Below are 21,867 nucleotides of genomic sequence, written 5' to 3' on the forward strand. Positions count from 1 at the left end.
TTAGAGCTGGAAAATACCCCAGAATCGTGGTTCTTCACTTCTTTAGGAACACACAATTTGTGGTTAATGTTAGTGCCTTCATAATCTATTGAATTGCTATTTTAACCATCTCTTCATCCCCAGATTGAATTTACAATTTTTTCCCCCACGGCTGCAAATAACTCCTTATTTGATAACAATGCAGGTAATTTCCCCCGCTATTTTGATTTCCTTGAGATCTATTTAGGGGAAGCGAAATCTATAGAGTTTCTCTTTGGAAAAATGCAATTATGCAGAGAAACCTCTGCATGCAATTTCAAGAGGTCATTGTCTGAATTACATCCGTGGATCCTAGGTCAAGAAAAGTGGTTTAGAAGAGGTGAGGATTAAAGTGATCACCTCATCTGTGTGAGATCCTGGGCTGATTTTGATAAAAACCCTGTAAGGTAATTAGTATTTCAATTCCATAGATGGAGAAGCAAGCTCTGAGAAGTTATGTGATTCACACAGTGGAATTCAAACTTAGGCTTGCTTTACTCCAAAGCCTATCCTCTTTCTATAATACTCTACTGACCTTTAAATAAAATTTTTGAGTGCCTACTATGTGCCAAGGCATCCCCTCTGTCTCTTTTTTTTTTTTTTTTTGTTTGTTTGTTTTGTTTTGTTTTGAGATGGAGTCTCGCTCTGTCAGGCTGGAGTGCAATGTATGATCTCGGCTCATTGCAACCTCCACCTCCTGGGTTCAAGTTCATTGCAACCTCTGCCTCCTGGGTTTAAGCGATTCTCCTGCCTCCCGAATAACTGGGATTAGAGGTGTGCGCCACCATGTCCAGCTAATTTTTGTATTTTTAGTAGAGACGGGGTTTCACCATGTTGGTCAGGCTGGTCTCGAACTCCTGACCTCGTGATCTGCTTGCCTCAGCCTCCCAATCACTATGGTTTAGAGAAGGTAATCCCAAAGTGCTGGGATTACCGATGTGAGCCACCACGCCCGGCGGGCATTCTCTTTTTTACAACAGCCTTTAAATTAAATTAGAGGTCATCACAGATAAGGATGTTAGATCCAGAGAAGTAAAAAGGTACGTCAAAGACTGTCAAAATCTGGTATAGAACCTGTGCTTCCTGACTTCTGGTCCGCAGCTTTTTTCTTCTAACTGGAGGACTGCAGAAAGGGTAACACAAGGGGAAGAACTGTAGGAGAAAGAGTGGTGGTATGCAGTTTTAGAGAGAGAGGCCTCAGGAACTTGTTTCTGTAGGTTGATTACATCTGATGTAATTGTTACAAGAGCTCATATTTAATCTGGTATGTACTGTATCATATTTGCACATTATTTCACTTAATCATTACCACAATCCTATGGGGTACATGCAATCACTGTGGTTTAGAGAAGGTAACTAACTTTCCCAAAATCACACAACTAATACATGGCAGAGCAAGGGATGCAAATCCAGATTTGTTAGACTCTAAGACATGCTCTTAACTGATGTGATTTATAATATTAGCAAATTCTTTTGTTTCCATTTGTTTTGTTTATGCTTTCTCTCTTAGTTTTGGTTTTCTGGTTTTCTTTGAAAGATGTGTCTCAATATTTGATTTGCATTTCTGTTGCAGTTAGGAATCTGAAATAAACAGGAAAACACTATGTCTGCAATGTGGTCTGAATATACAATTAGCGGGGTGAAGATTAACTTTCCTTATAAAGCTTACCCATCACAGCTTGCTATGATGAATTCTGTAAGTATTTTTCAGCAGTTAAGTTTTTAAGATATAGATACTTATGATTCATAAAGTACATTGAGTATGTGACTGCATTCATATTTTCAAATAGTAAATGGAGAGTATTTTCTGGGTCCATTTGGAAGAACATCTAACCTCTGGGAAACTAATGATTGCTAGTAAATGTATATATCCGTGGTTAAGACAAAGAAGAAAATTCTGAAAAATGTTCTCAGCTCATTTGGAATTTCTATACTTTTAATGAAAAACTGCTTTCTACAGAGTATTTACTATCTTTTAAACAGGATACTATATTTCTCACCATTAATTGTTTTGTTTGACTCATGTAGAAAATTAACATACAAATTTGAGTAAACCAACTTTCCAGTTTTGTTAAATCTATTTTGCCATATGTACTTCATTTTTATTTACTGGTAACAAGATTATTAGTATCCTGAATTTGTTCTTTTCCTTTCCTAGCCATGTTTTATACTTTTATTACATATGTATATGTCCATAAATTATATAAAATATTATTTTACATATTTTTAAACATTGTGCATTGATGTGATGTACCTTATCTTTCTGCACAACTTGATTTTTTAAACTTGGCATTATTTTTAATATATAGACCTGTTGATTCTTAATCCATTTTAACTGCTGTATATATTCTATTGGATTATTGGATGAATATACCAGAATTTGTCTTTCCATTTTCTTACTGATGGACATTTAGGTTGTTTACATTCTTTGCAATTACAAACAGTGCTGCTGTGAACTTTCCTTCTTTTTTTTTTTTTTGAGACAGGGTCTCAGTCTGTCTTCCAGATTAGAGTGCAGTGGCACAATCTCCGCTTATTGCAACCCCCACCTCCCAGGCTTAAGTGATTCTGCCTCGGCCTCCCAAAGTGCTGGGATTACAAGCGTGAGCCACCCTGCCTGGCTGCTGCTATGAACTTTCTTATGCATGTTTTCTTGTGTTCATATGGGAAAGGTTTTTGGTGTACACATAGATCTGGACTTGCTGTAGTTGGACATCTTCACTTTATAAGAAATTGTTTATTTCTCTACCAAGTAGTTATAATAATTTATACTCTCACTAGCAATATCTTTCATTAAGTTTTCATCAGAGATATTGATAGGTAGTAATGTATTCTGGTTTTACAGAAATCATTGGTGCTTGCATAATTCTGGCATAGATTGCTCTTTTCATTTCTTCTCTTGTGCTTGATATTTTGGTAAGTCCAGGATAATCTCAGGGAGAGGTGTAAAAGAATAAAGTTTGCATTTCACAGAATACGAGTTCCTTCTGCTATTGTTGTGTTCCCTGGAGTGCAACCTCACTTCTTGTTGTTATATTTGTACTTCAGGTGGAGAGAGACCTTTATAAAGTAAAATGTTCGTTAATCTTTCTCATTGGTTTCTGTGTCCATAGGTTCTCAGAGGATTAAACAGTAAGCAGCATTGTTTACTGGAGAGTCCCACAGGAAGTGGAAAAAGCTTAGCCTTACTTTGTTCAGCTTTAGCATGGCAACAGTCTCTTAGTGGTAAGTAGTTGCTTGATATCTTCAGGTTGCTTATTGGGGCCTGAAAAAACATAATATGGTACTCTTTAACCAGACGGGTTCAGCCATGCTCTAGCTAATTTAAATATTCGTTTAAAGATGTTTCTTTAAAAAAGTTATGTATCTGCCAAAAGAGTTTCAATATAGCAAAATATGTTTCATTAATGCTAAAATAACACTGAACATAATTTAGTCTTTTGATGAGTCGGAAGGTACATAAAGAGTTTTGGCAGCCTGGGCAGCATAGTGAGACCTGACCGCTACAAAAAATGAAAATCAATTACCCAAGCATGGTGATGTACACTTGCAGTCCCAGCTACTTGGGAAACTGAAGTAGGAAGATCGCTTGAGCCCAGGAGGTTCAGGCTGCAGAGAGCTGTGATTATGTACTCCAGCCTGGGTGACAGAGTGAGACCATGTCTCAAAAACAAACAGTTTTGGATGCTCAGGGTTATCATTATAGAATAATTAGATGATAATTTGTACGTGCAAGATGCAAGAGTTGGACTGTCATGATGCTATAACACATACTAATTGCTTTTTTAATTTTTGGAAATCCTTTAATATATTTGCTTACTTGTTCCTTTCTCATAACATTAACGCATGGAATATATAAAAAAGAATACATTCTAGTTGATCTTCCTACTTGTTTGGATGCCAGATATATTATAATATTGTTTGTATGAATTTATATTACTTCCATTACTTTTTTTTTTTTTTCTGAGTGGAGTCACCCAGGATGGAGTGTAGTGATGTGATCATAGCTCACTGTAACCTCAAACTCCTGGGCTCAGTGATTCTCCTGCTTCAGCCTCTTGAGTAGTTGGGATTACAAGCATGACCCACTAGGCCAAGCTATTTTTACTTTGTTTGCTAACAAATGTCTATTAATATTTACTTTTATGAAACACTATATAATTATATAACGAATCAGAAATCTAATATTGGATACATTTTAGTTACATGATTATATGGGTTTAACCTAAAGTATTAGGAGAATTTGAGGTTAAACATGGTATGTGTATGTATGTATGTATGTATGTATGTGTATATAGGTATATATGTACATTTTTAAAATGAAATGTTTGTTACTAATAAGAACATATTAATAATAAAAAGTAAATATTTCATAATCTTTTGGTTGTTCATTTTGATTCTTACTGATGTTAATTTTGGGAAAAGTGAGTTTATCATTACTAGCTTCAGGTCTTAATGGCAGATACCTGAAAAATAGGAATATTTATATGGTATAAATGGGAAAACAGAATCAATACTGATTATTTTAAAAAAGAAATTATTTAGCTTTTTTTGGAGTATATGAGTAGTACATTTGTATACAATGTAGGCACATGTTGTAAACTTATTACAATTTTGTATTATATTTAGGCACCAAAATTACCTATTTTATTGATTCGAATATTGACCTTAAAATGTATTTTGAGCCGGGCACGGTGGCTCAAGCCTGTAATCCCAGCACTTTGGGAGGCCGAGGCGGGTGGATCACGAGGTCAACAGATCGAGACCATCCTGGTCAACACGGTGAAACCCCGTCTCTACTAAAAATACAAAAAATTAGCTGGGCATGGTGGCGTGTGCTTGTAATCCCAGATACTCAGGAGGCTGAGGCAGGAGAATTGCCTGAACCCAGGAGGTGGAGGTTGCGGTGAGCCAAGATTGCGCCATTGCACTCCAGCCTGGGTAACAAGAGCGAAACTCCGTCCCAAAAAAAAAAAAAAAAAAAAAATGTATTTTGATTCATGTATCAGAATTAATACATCAATAAACATGTTTCTATTTGAAATAGAAATATAATGTGGGGAATGCTTTAACCCTTATGTGTTACATTATTATTTAATGTATTGAACTTTCAAATTCTTCATTTAGGGAAAGTAGTAATTAAAAATTTACTTTAGGTCCTTGTTTCAATCTGTTCTTGAATTTTAAATAAATCTTAATATAAATGAATACTTGAGTGGTTGTACTTTTATTACATTATTAATCTTAGATTATTAGATTTTTGCAGATTACATAAATGGGTGATAATTTCTCTATAAATGTTTTTGCTCTTGTTTTTGAGACAGAGTCTTGCTATGTTGCCCAGGCTGGAGTGCAGTGGCGTGATCTTGGCTCATTGCAACCTCTGCTTCCTGGGTTTGTGCAATTCTCTTGCCTCAGCCTCCTGAGTAGCTGGGATTACAGGTGTATGCCACCATGCCTGGCTAATTTTTGTATTTTTAGTAGAGACAGGGTTTCACCATATTGGCCAGGCTGGTCTCAAATTCCTAACCTCAAGTGATCTGCCCGCCTCGGCCTCCCAAAGTGCTGGGATTGCAGACGTGAGCCACTGTGTCTGGCCAAACATTTTTGGCTTAAGTATTTCTCTCCTGTCCTAATTTGATGGTGCAGATAAAGTGACCAGCTTGTCCAGGTTTGCCAGGTACCTTCCTGCTATTAGCCCTAAAAATCTTTTATCTTAGGAAACCTCCCAATCCTGGATGAACTGGGCCGGTTACTTACCCTAACTGTAGAGAATGATTAATGTTTATTTACTTAGATATGTTATAAATAGAGGTTCTTCCATTTTTAGGGAAGCCAGCAGATGAGGGCATAAGTGAAAAAGCTGAAGTACCATTGTCATGTTGTTGTACATGCCATTCAAAGGATTTTACAAACAATGACATGAACCAAGGAACTTCACATCATTTCAACAATCCAAGCACACCACCTTCTGAAAGAAATGAGACTTCATCAGCTTGTCAAGGTAATTTATATTTTGCCTGGATCAGTGATATCTGTAATAGGAGTCTTAATTATTACCATTATAAGCCCTAATTTATATAAGTTTGTTTAGCACAACTGATTATATATCTCTATCTAGTTTCTCTGGAATTCTTTTAAAATAACACAGAGTGGTCAAAAGTTTTTAAGTCCTTGGTTTGACTTTTAATTGATTGAGACATTTGGTTGGCCTAAGTAATTTTTTAATGAAGGCAAGACAAAATAAATGATTTTCAGAAATTGATGTTATTTGTAGCCAGTTTTGTTAATTGTATGTTAGAATTCTATAAAACATAGTGTTCGTATCCTAAGACAAAATCTAATTAGCCTCACTGATTCATTCTTGATAAGTTTGCCATCTGGCCTTCTGAGGCCAGTATCCTACATGAGAATCAGATATATTTATGTGTGATCCTTAAATAATTCTTACTAATTTTAGAGAAATATATTGAGTAATGTAAGATTATTAATAATATATTTAGAAAAAATACTTCTCCTGCTTTTGGCTGTAAAGAAGGGATAGACTATTATTTACCTAAGACAGAAACCTAGGGAACATCCTGGACGATGCTCCTTTTTAGTTCTTTATGTACGTCTCCATATCCATTGGTGCCTCCATAGTCCAAACTACCATCTCTTGTTTAGAGCATCCAATAAACCTTTTTCTGTTTTTACTCATGCTATTTCTTAACCAGTCACTGGCAGGGAGACAGAGGTTGCCATGCTTGACTTAAGTCCAAACAGTATCCATTTCCTAAAATCAAGGATGGAGTCAGCTTCCTCTAAAGCACATAAATATACAGAGGACGGTAGATGATTGAACTTCCGGTAGGAATGAGGAAAAAGAAGTGGAATAGTTGTTAAATAGGTGACCAATAGTGTTGTCTACATTGTTTTGATTTTGGCCTTGTGGATTTCTTTTTTTTCCTTCAAAGATTTATGCTCTCTTCTTCCTCGGAGCCTTTGCTTGTATTAGTGTCTCTTCTGAGCAAAATTCCATCTTCAACTTATTATCCTTTTCTTCCTGAGTTTACATGTCACTTCCTTGGGGTATCCATCCTGATTTTTCTGTCAGAGTAGATTTGATTTCCCTATTATATTTTGTCTTCTCATCGTGTACCTATCCTTAATAGCACTTTTTTTTTTTTTTTTTTTTGAGATGAAGTTTCGGTTTTGTTGTCCAGGCTGGAGTGCAGTGGCATGATCTTGGTGCACTGCAACCTCCACCTCCCAAGTTCAAGTGATTCTCCTGCCTCAGCCTCCTGAGTAGCTGGGATTAAAGGCATGTGCCACCACGTCCAGCTAATTTGGTATTTTTGGTAGAGATGGGGTTTCTCCGTGTTGGCCAGGCTGGTCTGGAACTTCTGACCTCAGGTGCTTTGCCCACCTCAGCCTCCCAAAGTGCTGGGATTACAGGTGTGAGCCACCATGCCCGGCCTGCACTTGGTACAGTTTGTATTATATGTGTCTGTCTAAATCTTTTATTAATTTCTGCTTCCATAGTAGACTGTATACTTCATGAGGTCAGGAACGTATTTGTCAATTTGCTTACCATTGTATCCCTAGAACTCTAGCAGGGTCCCTAGCATATGGTGGGTGCTAAATAAATATTTGTTGTTAAGAACGAATGGGATTAATTTTCAGCTAATTATAGGAACTCTGGTGTATAATATTTATATACACCCTTTGCTTTTAAAAATAACTTTATTAAGGTTTACTTGACATAACAAATTGCATGTATTTAAATGGTACACTTTTTGTTTTTTGAGACAATTTCTCTCTGTTGCTCAGTCTGGAGTGTAGTGGTGTGATCTTGGCTCACTGCAACCTTCACCTCCTGGGTTCAAGCAATTCTCCTGCCTCAGCCTCCTGAGTAATTGGGATTACAGGCGCCTGCCACCATGCCTGGCTAATTTTTTGTATTTTTAGTAGAGACAGGGTTTCACTGTGTTGGCCAGGCTGGTCTTGAACTCCTGACCTCAAGTGACCTACCCACCTTGGCCTCCCAAAGTACTGGGATTATCGATGTGAGCCACCGCACTTAGCCTAAATGGTATACTTTGATGCATTTTGACATATGTACCTCCATGAAACTTTCACCAGAATCAAGATAGTGAACATACACACCAACCTTATATTCACTTTCTCTAAATTTTTTCAAACATACTCACTTTCCCCAAAAAGTTTTCTCATGGACCTTTGTTATTCCCTCTTCCTACCCCTCCACGACTCACTTCCCCAACCAACCACTTAACTGCTTTCTGTTACTATAGATTAGTTTGCATTTTCTATAGTTTATATAAATGGATTCATAGAGGATGTATACTAATTTTGTCTGGCTTCTTTCACTTACAACAAATATTTTGAGATTCATCCATGTTGCATATATTAATAATTTCTTTTTATTTCAGAGTAATAGTCCATGGATATACCACAAATTGGTTATCTAGCTATTTATTTATAATTGGGTTATTCCTAGTTCAGGGCTATTACAAAGACAGATATTATGTGTCTACATCTTTGTATGGATGTATGTTTTAATTTCTCTTAGGTGAATACTAGGAGCAGAATGACCAGATTGCTTTGTAGGTGTGTATGTTTAACTTTGTTTTGTTTTTGAGATGGAGTCAGTCTGTTGCTCAGGCTAGAGTGCAGTAGTGTAATCTCGACCCACTGCAACCTCTGCCTCCCGGGTTTAAGTGATTCTCCTGCCTCAGCTTCCTGTGTAGCTGGGATTACAGGCATCTGCCACCACACCCAGCTAACTTTTGTATTTTTGGTAGAGATGGTCAGGCTGGTCTTGAACTCCTGACCTCAAGTGATCTGCCCATCTCAGCCTCACAAAGTGTTGGGATTGCAGGTGTGAGCCACCTTGCCTGGCCAAGTTTTTAAGAAATTTCCAAACTGTTTCATGAAATGGTCATACCATTTTACATTCCCATCAGTAATTATGATAGTTCCAATTTCTTCACATCCTTGTCAACGCTTGGTATGGTCAGTCCTTTTAATTTTAGCCATTCTGGTTTTTTTGTTTGTTTGGCTTTTTTTGAGATAGGCTCTCACTCTGTTGCCCAGGCTGGAGCACAGTACTGTGATCGTGGCTCACTTGGCTCATTGCAACCTCTACCTCCCGGGATCAAGTGAGCCTCATACCTCAGACTTCTAAGTAACTGGGACTACAGCCACACACCAACACATCTAGCTAGTTTTTGTAGTTTTTGTTGGTTTTACCATGTTCCCCAGGCTTGTCTTGAACTCCTGGGCTCAAGTGATCTGCCTTCTTCGGCCTCCCAAAGTGCTAGGATTATAGGCGTGAGCCACCACACCTGGCCTTAATTTTAGCTACTCTAATAGGCATGCAGTGGTATCTCATTGTGGTTTTAATTTTTATTTCCTATATTTTCATGTGCTTATTAGCTATCCATGTATCTTGCTTGATGATATATCTGTTCAAATAATTGCCTATTTTTTATTGGGTTGTTTTCTTGTAGTGAAATGTTGAGACTTCTTTGATCAGATAGAATTTTAGGTTTTACATTTAGGTTTAAGTCCATTTTCAGTTAATGTGTGAAGATGGTACAAGGTATGGATTTATTGGGACAAGTCCTAACTTGTATGGTAAAGTATATTGTTTGCTGAGAGGAATGGCAAGGAAAACCTGGCCACCCCCCCGCCCAAGTAGAAAACTGCTTAGGGCATTCTAAAGCAGCAAAACAGTATATGTATGTCATACACCTATTAAAACAGTTCTTTAAGCACGGGATATGTAACTATGCCCCCGTGGCTCCCTCGTGGAGAATACTTTCTGGTTTGTCCTTGATTAGTGGTAAGCAGGCACCAGCTGCCTACCTAGTTTATCTTAGGTCTATGAGAAAACACAGAGCACCTGTTTGTTAATAATAATCACCTGTTCAGAGAGACTAACTACGTGAGTCAGACTCTCCTCGAGGCTCTCAGCTCAGATGCTATCTGCCCCTGAGGCTCTCAGCTTGGAAGGCTGTTGACCCCGGATAGTCCCACTTTGCTGTTTTATCTGGATGTCTGCTTCTTAATGTCTTCAGTGCTGCCTGGATGGGGGTCTCTACGGCCAAGCTGGTTTCGGTATGAATTAAAGTTTGTTTTTTTGCATGGGGATATCCAGTTGTTCAGCACTATTTATTGAAAAGGCTATCCTTATCTACTGCATTGCCTTTGTGTCTTTATCAAAAGTGAGTTGTCCATATATACCACTTTGATTTTGACATTACTGAGTCAATGTTATCTAGAATAGTCTAAATGGGAAAAAATCGAGGTTGTATTCTGATATCCTCTTTATATTTGTAAGTAAATTCTTTATCACCAAAATACAGAAAAACACAAATCCTAAGTGTATAGGCTGATGAATTTTCACTGTCATAACTACCACATAGATTGTCTGGACATGCAGAGCTCAAAATTACCTGTCTTATCTAAAATATATATGTAATGCAAAGGACTAAGAATAGCCAGGATGCGTCTGAAGAAGCAGGTCAAGGTGAGAGACTTGATCCCCCAAATATACTGATTTATTGTATGTAAACGTAGAGTAATTAAGATGGACTGACTTTAGCATAGTGAAGTGCCAATAGCACGCTAATTCACAGTTCTCTATACCTATCTATACCTAAAAGTATAGAGAACCCTAATTCAGTTCCACACATATTCAGAAACTTGATATATTTATAGATGTTCCCCTACAGAGTGGAGGGGAGAGGAAGAACTTGGGTAATGCTGGGACTATTAGATGTCCATATGGAAAAAATTGAAATTGGAGCCCAACTTTATACCTGACACAAAACCTCTTCCCGGTAGATTAAAGACCTACTTCTGAAAGGCAAAACTATTAGGATTTTAGAGTATAGTGGTTTCCAAACTGTGTTTCTAAGAACCTTATAAACACAACTTGGGAAGGGGAAGGGGAAAGTGGATCAGAGAAGTTCTAGGTCTTTCATCTCTATTTTGGAAATTTTAAGCACCATTTCTTTTTTGAGATGGAGTCTTGCTCTGTCACCCAGGCTGGAGTGCAGTGGCATGATCTTGGCTCACTGCAACCTCTGCCTCCTGGGTTCAAGCGATTCTCCTGCCTCAGCCTCACAAGTAGCTGGGATTACAGGCATGCACCACCATGTGCAGCTAATTTTTGTATTTTTAGTAGAGACAGAGTTTTGCCATGTTGGCCAGCCAGATCTCAAACTCCTGGCCTCAGGTGTTCTACCTGCCTCGGTCTCCCAAAGTGCTAGGATTATAGGTGTGAGCCACCGTGCCCAGCTGCAACATTTCTTTGAAAAGAAAATAGTCCTACACTTTAGAAAAAAACTTGAAAATCAGTGCTGTGTGGCATAGGTTCATTTCTGAGTTTATGAGGTCTCAAACTTGCTTTTTTTTTTTTTTTTTTTCTTTTTCTTTTGGAGAGAGAGCCTTGTCTGTTGCCTAGGCTGGAGTGCACTAGTGTGATCTCTGCTAACTGCAAACTCTGCCTCCCGGGTTCAAGGGATTCTCATACCTCAGTCTCCCCAGTAGCTGGGATTATAGGCCTATACCACCATGCCCAGCTAATTTTTGTATTTTTAGCAGAGATGGGATTTCGCCATGTTGCCCAGGCAGGCTTGCACTCTTGGGCTTAAGTGATCCACTTGCCTCGGTCTTCCAAAGTGCTGGGATTACAGTCATGAGCCACTGGGGCCTTATTTTTTGAAAACAGTATTGGACCCGCTCATATAGGTATTTCTCTGCTGTAAATATTCTGTAAATCCTTTAGGGCAAGGGATTCTGTTTTTCATTGTTTTTCCATGGTATCTGGTCATGGGATAGACTCAAATGACTGTTGGCTGGGCGTGGTGGCTTAACGGCTGTAATCCCAGCACTTTGGGAGGCCAAGGTGGGTGGATCACTTGAGGTTGGGAGCTTGAGACCAGCCTGACCAGCATGGAGAAACCCTGTCTCTACTAAAGATATAAAATTAGCCAGGTGTGCTGGCTCATGCCTGTAATCCCAGCTACTCAGGAGGTTGAGGCAGGAGAATTGCTTGAACTCAGGAGGCAGAGGATATGGTGAGCCGAGATCGCACCATTGCACTCCTGCCTGAGCAACAAGAGCGAAACTCCATCTCAAAAAATAAAAAAAGATTGTTAATTCAAACCATGAGAGTGGAGAGAATGTTTAGAGAGAAACAGGAAGGAGGATACCTTTAAGAATATTTATATTTAGGAAAAGGGAGAAGAGAGAAACCAATGTATGAGAATAGTTAAGAACACTGTTACAGACATTAAGGAAGAAGAAAATGTATTTGCTGTGTTCCAAGAAGACAGTGTTCAGCTGTATGCCTAAGAGGTTACATGTATGGAGGTTGGAGTCACACAGCAGGATTCAGTCACATCCAAGCTCTACCACTTACTAACTGTATGATACTGGGTCAGCTACTGGACTTTTTAAAACACTAGTGTTCACGTTTGTAAGACTGGAATAATTGGCAGGGTGCAGTGGCTTAAGCCTGTAATCCCAGCACTTTGGGAGACAGAGGTGGGCAGATCACTTGAGGTCAGGAGTTTGAGACCAGCCTGGCCAACATGGTGAACCCCTGTTTCTACTAAAAATACAAAATTAGCCGGGCATGGTGGCATGCACCTGTATTCTCAGCTACTGGGAAGACTGAGGCGGGAGAATTACTTGAACCCAGGAGGAGGAGGTTGCAGCGAGCTGAGATCGTACCACTGTATTTCAGCCTGGGTGACAGAGTGAGATTCCATCTCAAAAAAAGAAAAAAAAAGATTGGGGTAATTAATGTTATTTGGTGGTTAAGAGGTCCTTAATGACCTTGAGAAGGAGCTTTCAGGACTGTGGGATTAAAAGACATTATATGAGCTTGATTCTATAATCAATGTTTTTGTTCTAAAGAACGTGGAAAAACTTAGTAGGAAAGAAACACTGATACTGTAAAGAAAGATTTTTACACACATGAAATATGTAGTGAAATAAGTCTCTTTCTTCAGAGACTCTAGCAGTTATACATTTTAAATCACATTATTGGGTGTAGTCTACAAGTACATAAAGCTATTTAAAAAATCATATTGGACTTTTCCTATTGAAAGCGTGTTTCTCAAAATCTTTGGTAAAGTAAACTGAATGGTAGAGAAGTACTTTTTAAAACATGTTTAAGTTTCATGTTTTAGATTATGGTATGAAATTTCTAAAAAGCCTTACATCCTGGTTCCAGTTTTCTTTTAGAAAAATTGCCTATGTGTAAGTTATTTATGCTAATTTTTTATTGCTTCTTATATAAGACTCCCCTGCAAAAACCACTCTGGCTGCCAAGTTATCTGCTAAGAAACAGGCATCCGTATACAGAGATGAAAATGATGATTTTCAAGTAGAGAAGAAAAGAATTCGACCCTTAGAAACTGCACAGCAGGTAAACAGAATTTATTGGCAGTGAAATAATCCAGTTATAGCTGAACATGGTAGTCAAGTATCAATTAAGGTTTTAATGCCCTTGTGGAGATTAGTTGGGTCATATGACAGCTGTAAATTAAATGGTAATTTGTTATAATTTCATTTTGTACAGTTACTTGTTACAAAGGAGTTTGTTATAGCAGATTATTCACAGTAACATGTCATTCAAGTGAAACTGCATGGTGTTTCTCACACATGAGGAATTTGATAGTAAAATATTTACTTAAGGGCTATCTTGGTAATATACTGCTTTGCCCTTTTTAACTCTTCCATTGTTTTTATCTTAAAATAGCATTTTCTTTTGGCTAAAATACCTTTGATATGATTATTCATGTTATGGATATTTTGGAATTGATAGTATTAATGAAAAGATTTATTCTTACTGAGTTTTTCAGATTGATACATGATAAAATATGTATATTTCTAAAAATTAAAAGGCTTGAATTACCAGGTATTTTAAATGAAATGTACTTTTCATAGATGAACACAATATTTTCTGAGAATCCATGGCAGTGAGGTAGGGAGGTTGGGATTTTAATAGATTTGGTTACAAATAAAAAAGATAATTATTAGGCTGAGTGCAGCGGCTCATGCCTGTAATCCCAGCACTTTGGCAAGCTGAGATGGGAGGATCTCTTGAGTCCAAGAGTTTGAAACTAGCCTGGGTAACATAGAAAGACTCCCGTCTCCACAAAAGTTTAAAAATGAGCCAGGTGTGGTGGTGTGAGCCACCAGTAGTCCCAGCTACTTGGGAGGTTGATGTGGGATGACTGCTCAAGCCTAGGAGTTCAAGGCCGTAGTGAGCTAAGATCACACCATTACACTTCAGCCTTGCTGACAGAGCAAGACCCTGTCTCTAAAAAATAAATAAATAAAAACATAAACTAAAAACCATTAATTAGCATGTTATTTGTAGGTAAGTAATTGGGTATTTTTAATTGAGTATACCCAAGGTGCTTGCATTCTTAGGTAGTTTAACTGTTCCACTCACAATCTTTATAAATTTCTATAATTCAACCTTATTTTTAGAAGTAGAATGAACTAGTTTATTTTTATCAAAGTACCAATGACAAATGAGGTGTGAATCTATAAAGATTTCCCCCCTCACAAAATGTGTACATAGTTTTGTGTCATCAGGTAGTGCTCAACATAAAACGTTTATTCGCTTATTTCATTGGTTCTCATTTCATTTTGGGTAGGAATGAGATTATCAATAGAAATGCTTTTCTCCCAGTTATAACTTTAGTGAATAGGTCTTTCACAAGTAGGAAAAAGCATGAATACAGTTTGGAAAGAAAACTTAGTGGTATTTATAAAAGAAATTTAATGAAAGACAACTTGGTTTATCAACTGTTTAGTAAGTAATAGTAATTGAGTAATGTATTCCTCATTGTAGGAAATCATGACTGTTTATGTTAAAATTTTTATTCTGAGTTGTTTTCAATGTAGAATTATACTTAAATTTTATTTACTTTTATTTTCCAATTAGATATGTGATTGGACTTTGCTGTAATACTAGATTTGATGTCCATATGGTGGGACTATTTTATGAGAAGTTCATTTTATAATACTCCAATTTTGATATATCACTAATCAAAGCTAGTTTGGCTAAGATTTGTGAGCCATTACTGTGTTCTGTTTTATTTGTTGTCATGAGATACTTATTTATGTTATTGCCAGTTAGAAATAGTCTTTTTTTTTTTTTTTTTGGATGTAGAAAAAAAATGCATAGATCTATTTTGGCCTTTGAGCCTGTTAAACTTCTAGTTTACCTTAAACTTCATTTTGGTTCTGTGTTTACAGATTAGAAAACGTCATTGCTTTGGAACAGAAGTACACAATTCGGATGCAAAACTTGATTCAGGGAAGACCATAAAACTCAACTCTCCATTGGGAAAGATAAACTCCTTGTCTCCACAAAAAGTATGTATTAATGCCATTGTTCGATTTTAAAGAAGGAAAATATAGAATTTTCTAAATCCATTTTTGACACAAGAAGAAGAATAGTATAATACAAAGGACAGTAGAAAAGAACTCAGAAGTCCTCAGTGCTGTCACAGCTCTGTTACTGATGTGTGAGATGGTAAAGCCTATTTCTTTCTGTGCCCTCAGTTCCTCATTTATAAAATAAGAGAATTGGACTAGAGAGAGATCTGAAAGTTGTTTTTTTCTGTTTTCTATTTTAATGTTTGTGAATTCTCCCATTCCTCAAAGTTCTTTCAGTATCCTTAGGGCAGCAGTTCTCAAGGAGTAGCCCAGGGAGTTCCCGAGATTAAGATTTTTTGGGGTGGTGGTCTCTGAGGTGAAAATTATTTTGTAATAATATCAATTTAAGATGTTGTAGGCCAGGCATGGTGGCTCATACCTGTAATCCCAGCACTTTGGGAGGCCAAAGCAGGCGGATCACTTGAGTTCATGAGTTTGAGACCAGCCTGGGCAACATGGCAAAACCCCGATTGTGCAAAAAAATACAGAAAAAAAATAAAAGTAAAATAAAATTTGTATACATTTTAGGTGTACAACATGATGGTTTTTACAACACAATTTTTTTTTTGTTTGTTTTGTTTTGTTTTTGTTTTTTTTTTGAGATGGAGTCTTGCTCTGTCATCCCAGCCGGAGTGCAGTGGTGCAATCTCGGCACACTGCAACCTCCACCTCCTGGGTTCAAGTGATTCTCCTGCTTCAGCCTCCTGAGTAGCTGGGATTACAGGTGCTCAACACCACACCCAGCTAATTTGTTTGTGTTTTTAGTAGAGACGGGGTTTCACCATGTTGGCCGGGCTGGTCCCGAACATCTGACCTGGTGATCCACCTTCCTCGGCCTCCCAAAATGCTGTGATTTCAGGCGTGAGCCACTGTGCCTGGCCATGATGGGTTTTTTTTTTTTTTTTTTTTTTTGAGACAGAGTCTCACTCTGTCACCCAGTCTGGAGTGCAGTGGAGTGATCTTGGCTCACTGCAACCTATGCCTGCTGTGTTCAAGCAATTCTTCTGCCTCAGCCTCCCAAGTAGCTGGGACTATAGGCGTGTGCCACCATGCCTGGGTAAGTTTTTGTATTTTAGTAGAGATGTGGTTTCACCATATTGGCCAGGCTGGTCTCTAATTCCTGACCTTGTCATCTGCCTGCCTGGGCCTCCCAAAGTGCTGTGATTACAGGGGTGAGCCACCATGCCTGGCCAACATGATGTTTTAATATACATATACATAGTGAAATTATTACTACTGCCAAGCTGTGATAGTCTGTTTGAATTGCTATAAAGGAATACCTGAGGCTGGGCAATTTATAACAAAAAGTGGTTTATTTTGGCTCACCTGCAGGCTGTGCAGGAAGCATGGTGTCAGCATCTGCTTCTGGTGAGGGCCTCAGGAAGCTTAAAAGCACGACAGAAGACAGAGAGCAAGCTTGTCACATGGAAAGAGAGGAAGGAGGAGAGGGAGTGTAGAAGATTCCACACACTTTTCAATAACCAGATCTCACATGACCTCAGAGCAAGAACTCAACTTACTACCATGAGGAGGGCACCAGCCATCGAAGACCCAAGCACTTTACACTAGGCCCCACCTCCAGTATCGGGGATCACATTTTCTTTCTTTTTTTTTTTTGAGACAGAGTTTCGCTCTGTTGCCCAGTCTGGAGTACAGTGGTACAATCTTGGCTCACTGCAACCTCCGCCTCCCTAGTTCAAGCAATTCTCCTGACTCAGCCTCCCAAGTAGCTGAGATTACAGGTGTTCCCCACCACACCCAGATAATTTTTTGTAGTTTTAGTAGAGACAGCATTTCACTAAGTTGGCCAGGCTGGTCTTGAACTCCTGACCTCAGGCGATCTACCCGCCTTGGCCTCACAAAGTGCTGGGATTACAGGCGTGAGCATTTCAACATGAGATTGGGAGGGGACACGCATCCAAATCATATCACAAGCTAATTAACATATTCATTTCCTTATGTAGTTACCGTGTGTGTGTGTGTGTGTGTGTGTGTAGAATACCTGAAATTTTTAAAGCAAATATCCAAATATCCAGCTTATAATATAGCATTATTATTATTATTTTTATGAATGAGGCAATTTATTAACCCAGCGTGGTTTGTTCTAATGCTTCTTGTTGGCAGCTGCCACCTGTCCGGCGATTCTGTCCAGATCTTTCTGTCCCTGAGGTATCAGTTTGTGGCCTCCATCTTAGTCCTTTTCCATCCATTATTTTCAGCCCCTCCAGGGCTTGGAGGACCCGGCAGCCATACTCTTGGAGCCTCAGCTGAAGTGGCTGGGCATGACTCCATTTCTCTTACATCCCCCATAGATCACAGAAGTACAGGTGCCACATTGTGGAAGCAGCTCATGTATAGAACCATTTCTCGTCGTAGGGAGCAAGCTCTTCGTGCTTGGCCAGCTTGATGATGTTCACCCATTCAGGGACTTTCAGTTTCCTGGACGTTTTGAGAAAGGCTGCCAGAGCTCTGACGAACTCCTGCTTGGTTCACATCTTTTACAGTAACTTCAGGCATCGTGTGGCCTCCGGGCTGCCAGCGAGGGGATAGGGGAATAACTGTTGTCATGATGCTGTTTGTTAGATCTCTAGACTTGATTCATCCTATGCAACTTAAACTTTGTACTCTTTGATCAACATCTCCTCAAATACCCCACCTCCCTGCCCCTGTTAACCATTGTTCTGATTTCTGTTTCTATGTATTTGACTTTTTAAATTCCATGTATAAGTGAGATCATGTATTATTTTTCTGTCTACATCTGACATATTTCACTTTGCATAATTTCCTCCCTCCAGGTTCATCCATGTTGTCACAAATAGCAGGATCTTCTTTAGGGCTAATATTCCATTGATACACATCTCTACACCACAATTTCTTTATTCATCCATTGACAGACACTTAGGTTGTTTTCATACTTGAGACTGCTTGGATTGTAATCATAGCTCTACTCTTTATTAACTGTGTAACCTTGATTTTTTTAAACTCTTGGTATTACGTTTACCTGTTTGCTAAATGGGGTTGGTAATAGTACCTATCTCACAGGGCTGTTAGGAGGATTAAACGAGTTAATACCTATACAGTGCTGAGAATATCTGGCATACCTTAGAGTTTAAGTGCTAGGAGGTAGTAGAAGTAGCAGCAGCAAATGGATACATATTTGTAGTTGTTACCTTTTAGCTGTTGCTGATAAAAGATACTACATAATACCAACTAATAATATTATATATTTGTAGTTCTTTAATTTTTGTTGACACATATATGGGATTCAGTGTGATAATTTTTATACATGTATATGATGTGTAATGATCAAATCAGAGTAGATAGCATATCCATCGCCTCAAACTTTTGTCATTTTTTTGTGTTGTGAACATTTGGAATTCTCTCTTCTAGCTTTTTGAAAATATGTAAGAAATTATCGTTAACTGTATTTACCCTAGAATGCTACAGAATACTAGAAGTTATTCTTCCTGTTTCTCCAATCTAACTGTAGTTATATATGTATAAGCTCACCTCTCCTTATCCTCCCCTCCCCTCACCCCTTCCCAACCTCTGATAACCACAATTCTCCTCTACTTCTATAAGCTCATTTTTTTAGCTCCTACATATGAGTAAGAACATGCAGTATTTACCTGCCTATGCTTGACTTTTTTCACTTAATATCTTCCAGTCTTATCCATATTGCTGCAAATAACAAGATTTCGAATTTTTTTTAAATTACTGAATAGTCCGTTGTGTACATGTGTCACATTTTCTTTATCCATTCATCTGTTGATGGACATTTAGGTTGATGCCAATTCCATATCTTAGCTATTATGAATAGTGCTGCAGTAAATATGGGGGTGACTGGGTATGGTGGCTTACACCTGTAATCCCAACTCTTTGGAAGGCTCAGGTAGGAGAATTACTCAGGCAAGGAGTGTGAGACCAGCCCTGGCAACATACCAAGACCCCTATCTGTACAAAAATTAAAAGAAAATTAGCCAGGCGTGGTGATACATGCCTGCAATCCTAGCTAGTTTGGAGGTTGAGGTGTGGGGGATCACTTGAGTCTAGGAATTTGAGACTGTGGTGAGATATGATCGTGCCACTGCACTCTAGATTTTCTTTGCTTTGGTTACTCAGTAGAGGGATTGCTGAATTATATGGTAGTAATATTTTTAGGTTTTTGAAAAGCTTCTATACTGTTCTCCATAATGTTTGTACTAATTTACGTTTCCACTAATAGTGTATGAGTTCCTTTTTCCCCTCATGCTCACCATCATTTGTTATTTTTTTGCCTTTTCAATAGTAAGCCGTTCTAACTGGGTGAGATGATATCTTATTGTGCTTTTGATTTACATTTCCCTGATGAGTAGTGATGTTGAGCATTTTTTCATGTTCTTGTAGGATTTACGTATGTCTTTTGAGAAATGTTTATTCACATTCTTTGCCCGTTTTTAAATTAGATTATTTTTTTTTTTTTTTTTTTTTTTTGCTGTTGAGTTCCTTGTATATTCTGGATAGTAGTCTCTTCTCAGATGAATAGTTTGGAAATATTTCCTCCCCATTCTATAGGTTTTCTCTTTGCTCTGTTGTTTCCTTTGCTATGCAGAAGCTTTTTAGTTTGATATAGTCCCATTTGTCTGTTGTTTTTTTGTTGTTGTTGCCTGTACTTTTGAATTCTTACCCGTAAAATCTGCCTAGACCAGTGTCCTGAAGCTTTTCCCTGTATTTTCTTCTAGTAGTTTTATAGTTTTGGGTCTTATATTTAAGTCTTTAGTCTGTTTTGTGTTGGTTTTTGTAGATGGTGAGAGGGATCTAGTTTTTTCTTTTTGCATATGAACATCCAGTGTTCTCAGCACCATTTATTGAAGAGGGGTCCTTTCCCCAATGTGTGTTCTTGGTGCTTTTGTCGAAAATCAGTCAGCTGTAAATACCTGGATTTACTTCTCAGTTTTCTATCTGTTCCATTGGTCTTTGTGTCTGTTTTAATACTAATACCATGCTGTTTTGGTTGCTATAGCTTTGTGTAATACATTTTGAAATCGGCTAGCGTGGTGCCTCCACTTTTCTTTTTGCATACTATTACTTTGGCTATCCAGGGTCTTTTGTGGTTCCACATGAATCTTAGCATGGTTCTTTCTATTCCTATAAAGAATGTTATTGGTATTTTGATAGGGATTACGTTGAATCTATATATTGCTTGGGATAATATGTAGTTCTTATTTTTTAATTAATTAATTAATTAATTTAGAGGCAAGTTTTGGCCATGTTGCCCAGGCTAGTCTGGAACTCCTAGGCTCAAGCAATTCACCTGCCTTGGCCTCCCAAAGTGCCAGGATTTCAGGTCTGAGCTACTGTTTCTGGCCTTGTACTTCTTATTTTTAAATGCTGCTGAAAGGTAGTATTAATGTTACTGTTGATAATACTGATCAACATTATACATTTTGAGGAGTTAGATTTAGAGTTTAGTAGAAAATTCTTTTTTTGAGAATATTCTCCCCTGTTGCCCAGGATGAAATACAGTGGGATGATCTCGGCTCACTGCAACCTCTACTTCCCGGGTTCAAGAGATTCTCCTGCATCAGCCTCCCAGGTAGCTGTGATTACAGGCACCCGACACCATGCCTAGCTAATTTTTGTATTTTTAGTAAAGATGAGGGTTCACCATGTTGGCCAGGCTGGTCTTGAATTCCTGACCTCAGGTGATCCACTGCCTTAGCCTCCCAAAGTGCTGGGATTACAGGAGTGAGCCACCGTATCTGGCTGAAAATTCTTTTGATATCTGTTGCAGATGTTTATGGCTTAACCCTGTTGAGTCTAGAACACTTGAACATAAGCACAGCTACTGTGCCCTTGGTTTAGTACCTTAATTTTAAGCCTAGTGCTTTGATGGATGTCTCCTTTTGGTTATGTAGTATGCTGATATATGTTATTTATTATGGTCTTCTCATTGGTAAAATATAGCTGTATCTATAATTGTATATCTGTATCTGTTTTATTTTTAAAACAGATACAGATATCCAATTACATATTTTCTGTTACATCTAGAAATTACATATTTTCTTCCTTGGCTTTAGGTGATATAACTATATTTCTCTAGAAATGGAATAATTTTTCATAAGCAGGTGATTTATTACTCATAACATTAAGATATAGGCCTCTGACAGTTTCTCATAAGTTTGAAAATTTATTGAACAAGTTAAATCTCTCAATTAAATCTAGTTCCTCAAATGATAACATTTCACTAGTGTGACACTTCTTTGCAAGAAGACATAAGTGATAGATGCCATACTAATTAAACATGCATAAAGTAAATTTAAAAGACATCAAAGCACTTTTGCAATGCAAAGAACATATGGTTGAGCTCTAATATTTGTTCTTTTTTGGTAGTCT

The 21,867-nt window shown here is 38.0% G+C and overlaps 1 protein-coding gene across 2 annotated transcripts in view; it reads left to right on the forward strand.

The window, feature by feature from the left end:
- Positions 1–21,867, forward strand: part of BRIP1 (BRCA1 interacting protein C-terminal helicase 1) — a 157,566-nt gene that overhangs the window by 707 nt on the left and 134,992 nt on the right. The window contains exons 2-6 of one of the 2 annotated variants that reach the window (XM_032280735.1): positions 1,596–1,714; positions 3,132–3,243; positions 5,849–6,022; positions 13,338–13,465; positions 15,310–15,429. In XM_032280735.1, coding sequence (XP_032136626.1) covers positions 1,622–1,714; positions 3,132–3,243; positions 5,849–6,022; positions 13,338–13,465; positions 15,310–15,429 — 627 coding nt within the window. In that variant the 5' untranslated portion in view covers positions 1,596–1,621. Of the gene's footprint in view, positions 1–1,591; positions 1,715–3,131; positions 3,244–5,848; positions 6,023–13,337; positions 13,466–15,309; positions 15,430–21,867 lie in introns of both variants that reach the window. The other variant, XM_032280734.1, reaches the window with a different exon arrangement.

The sequence above is a fragment of the Sapajus apella genome, unplaced genomic scaffold, assembly GCF_009761245.1.
Source record: "Sapajus apella isolate SASKATOON/1434 unplaced genomic scaffold, GSC_monkey_1.0 scaffold12, whole genome shotgun sequence".
NCBI lineage: Eukaryota > Metazoa > Chordata > Mammalia > Primates > Cebidae > Sapajus > Sapajus apella.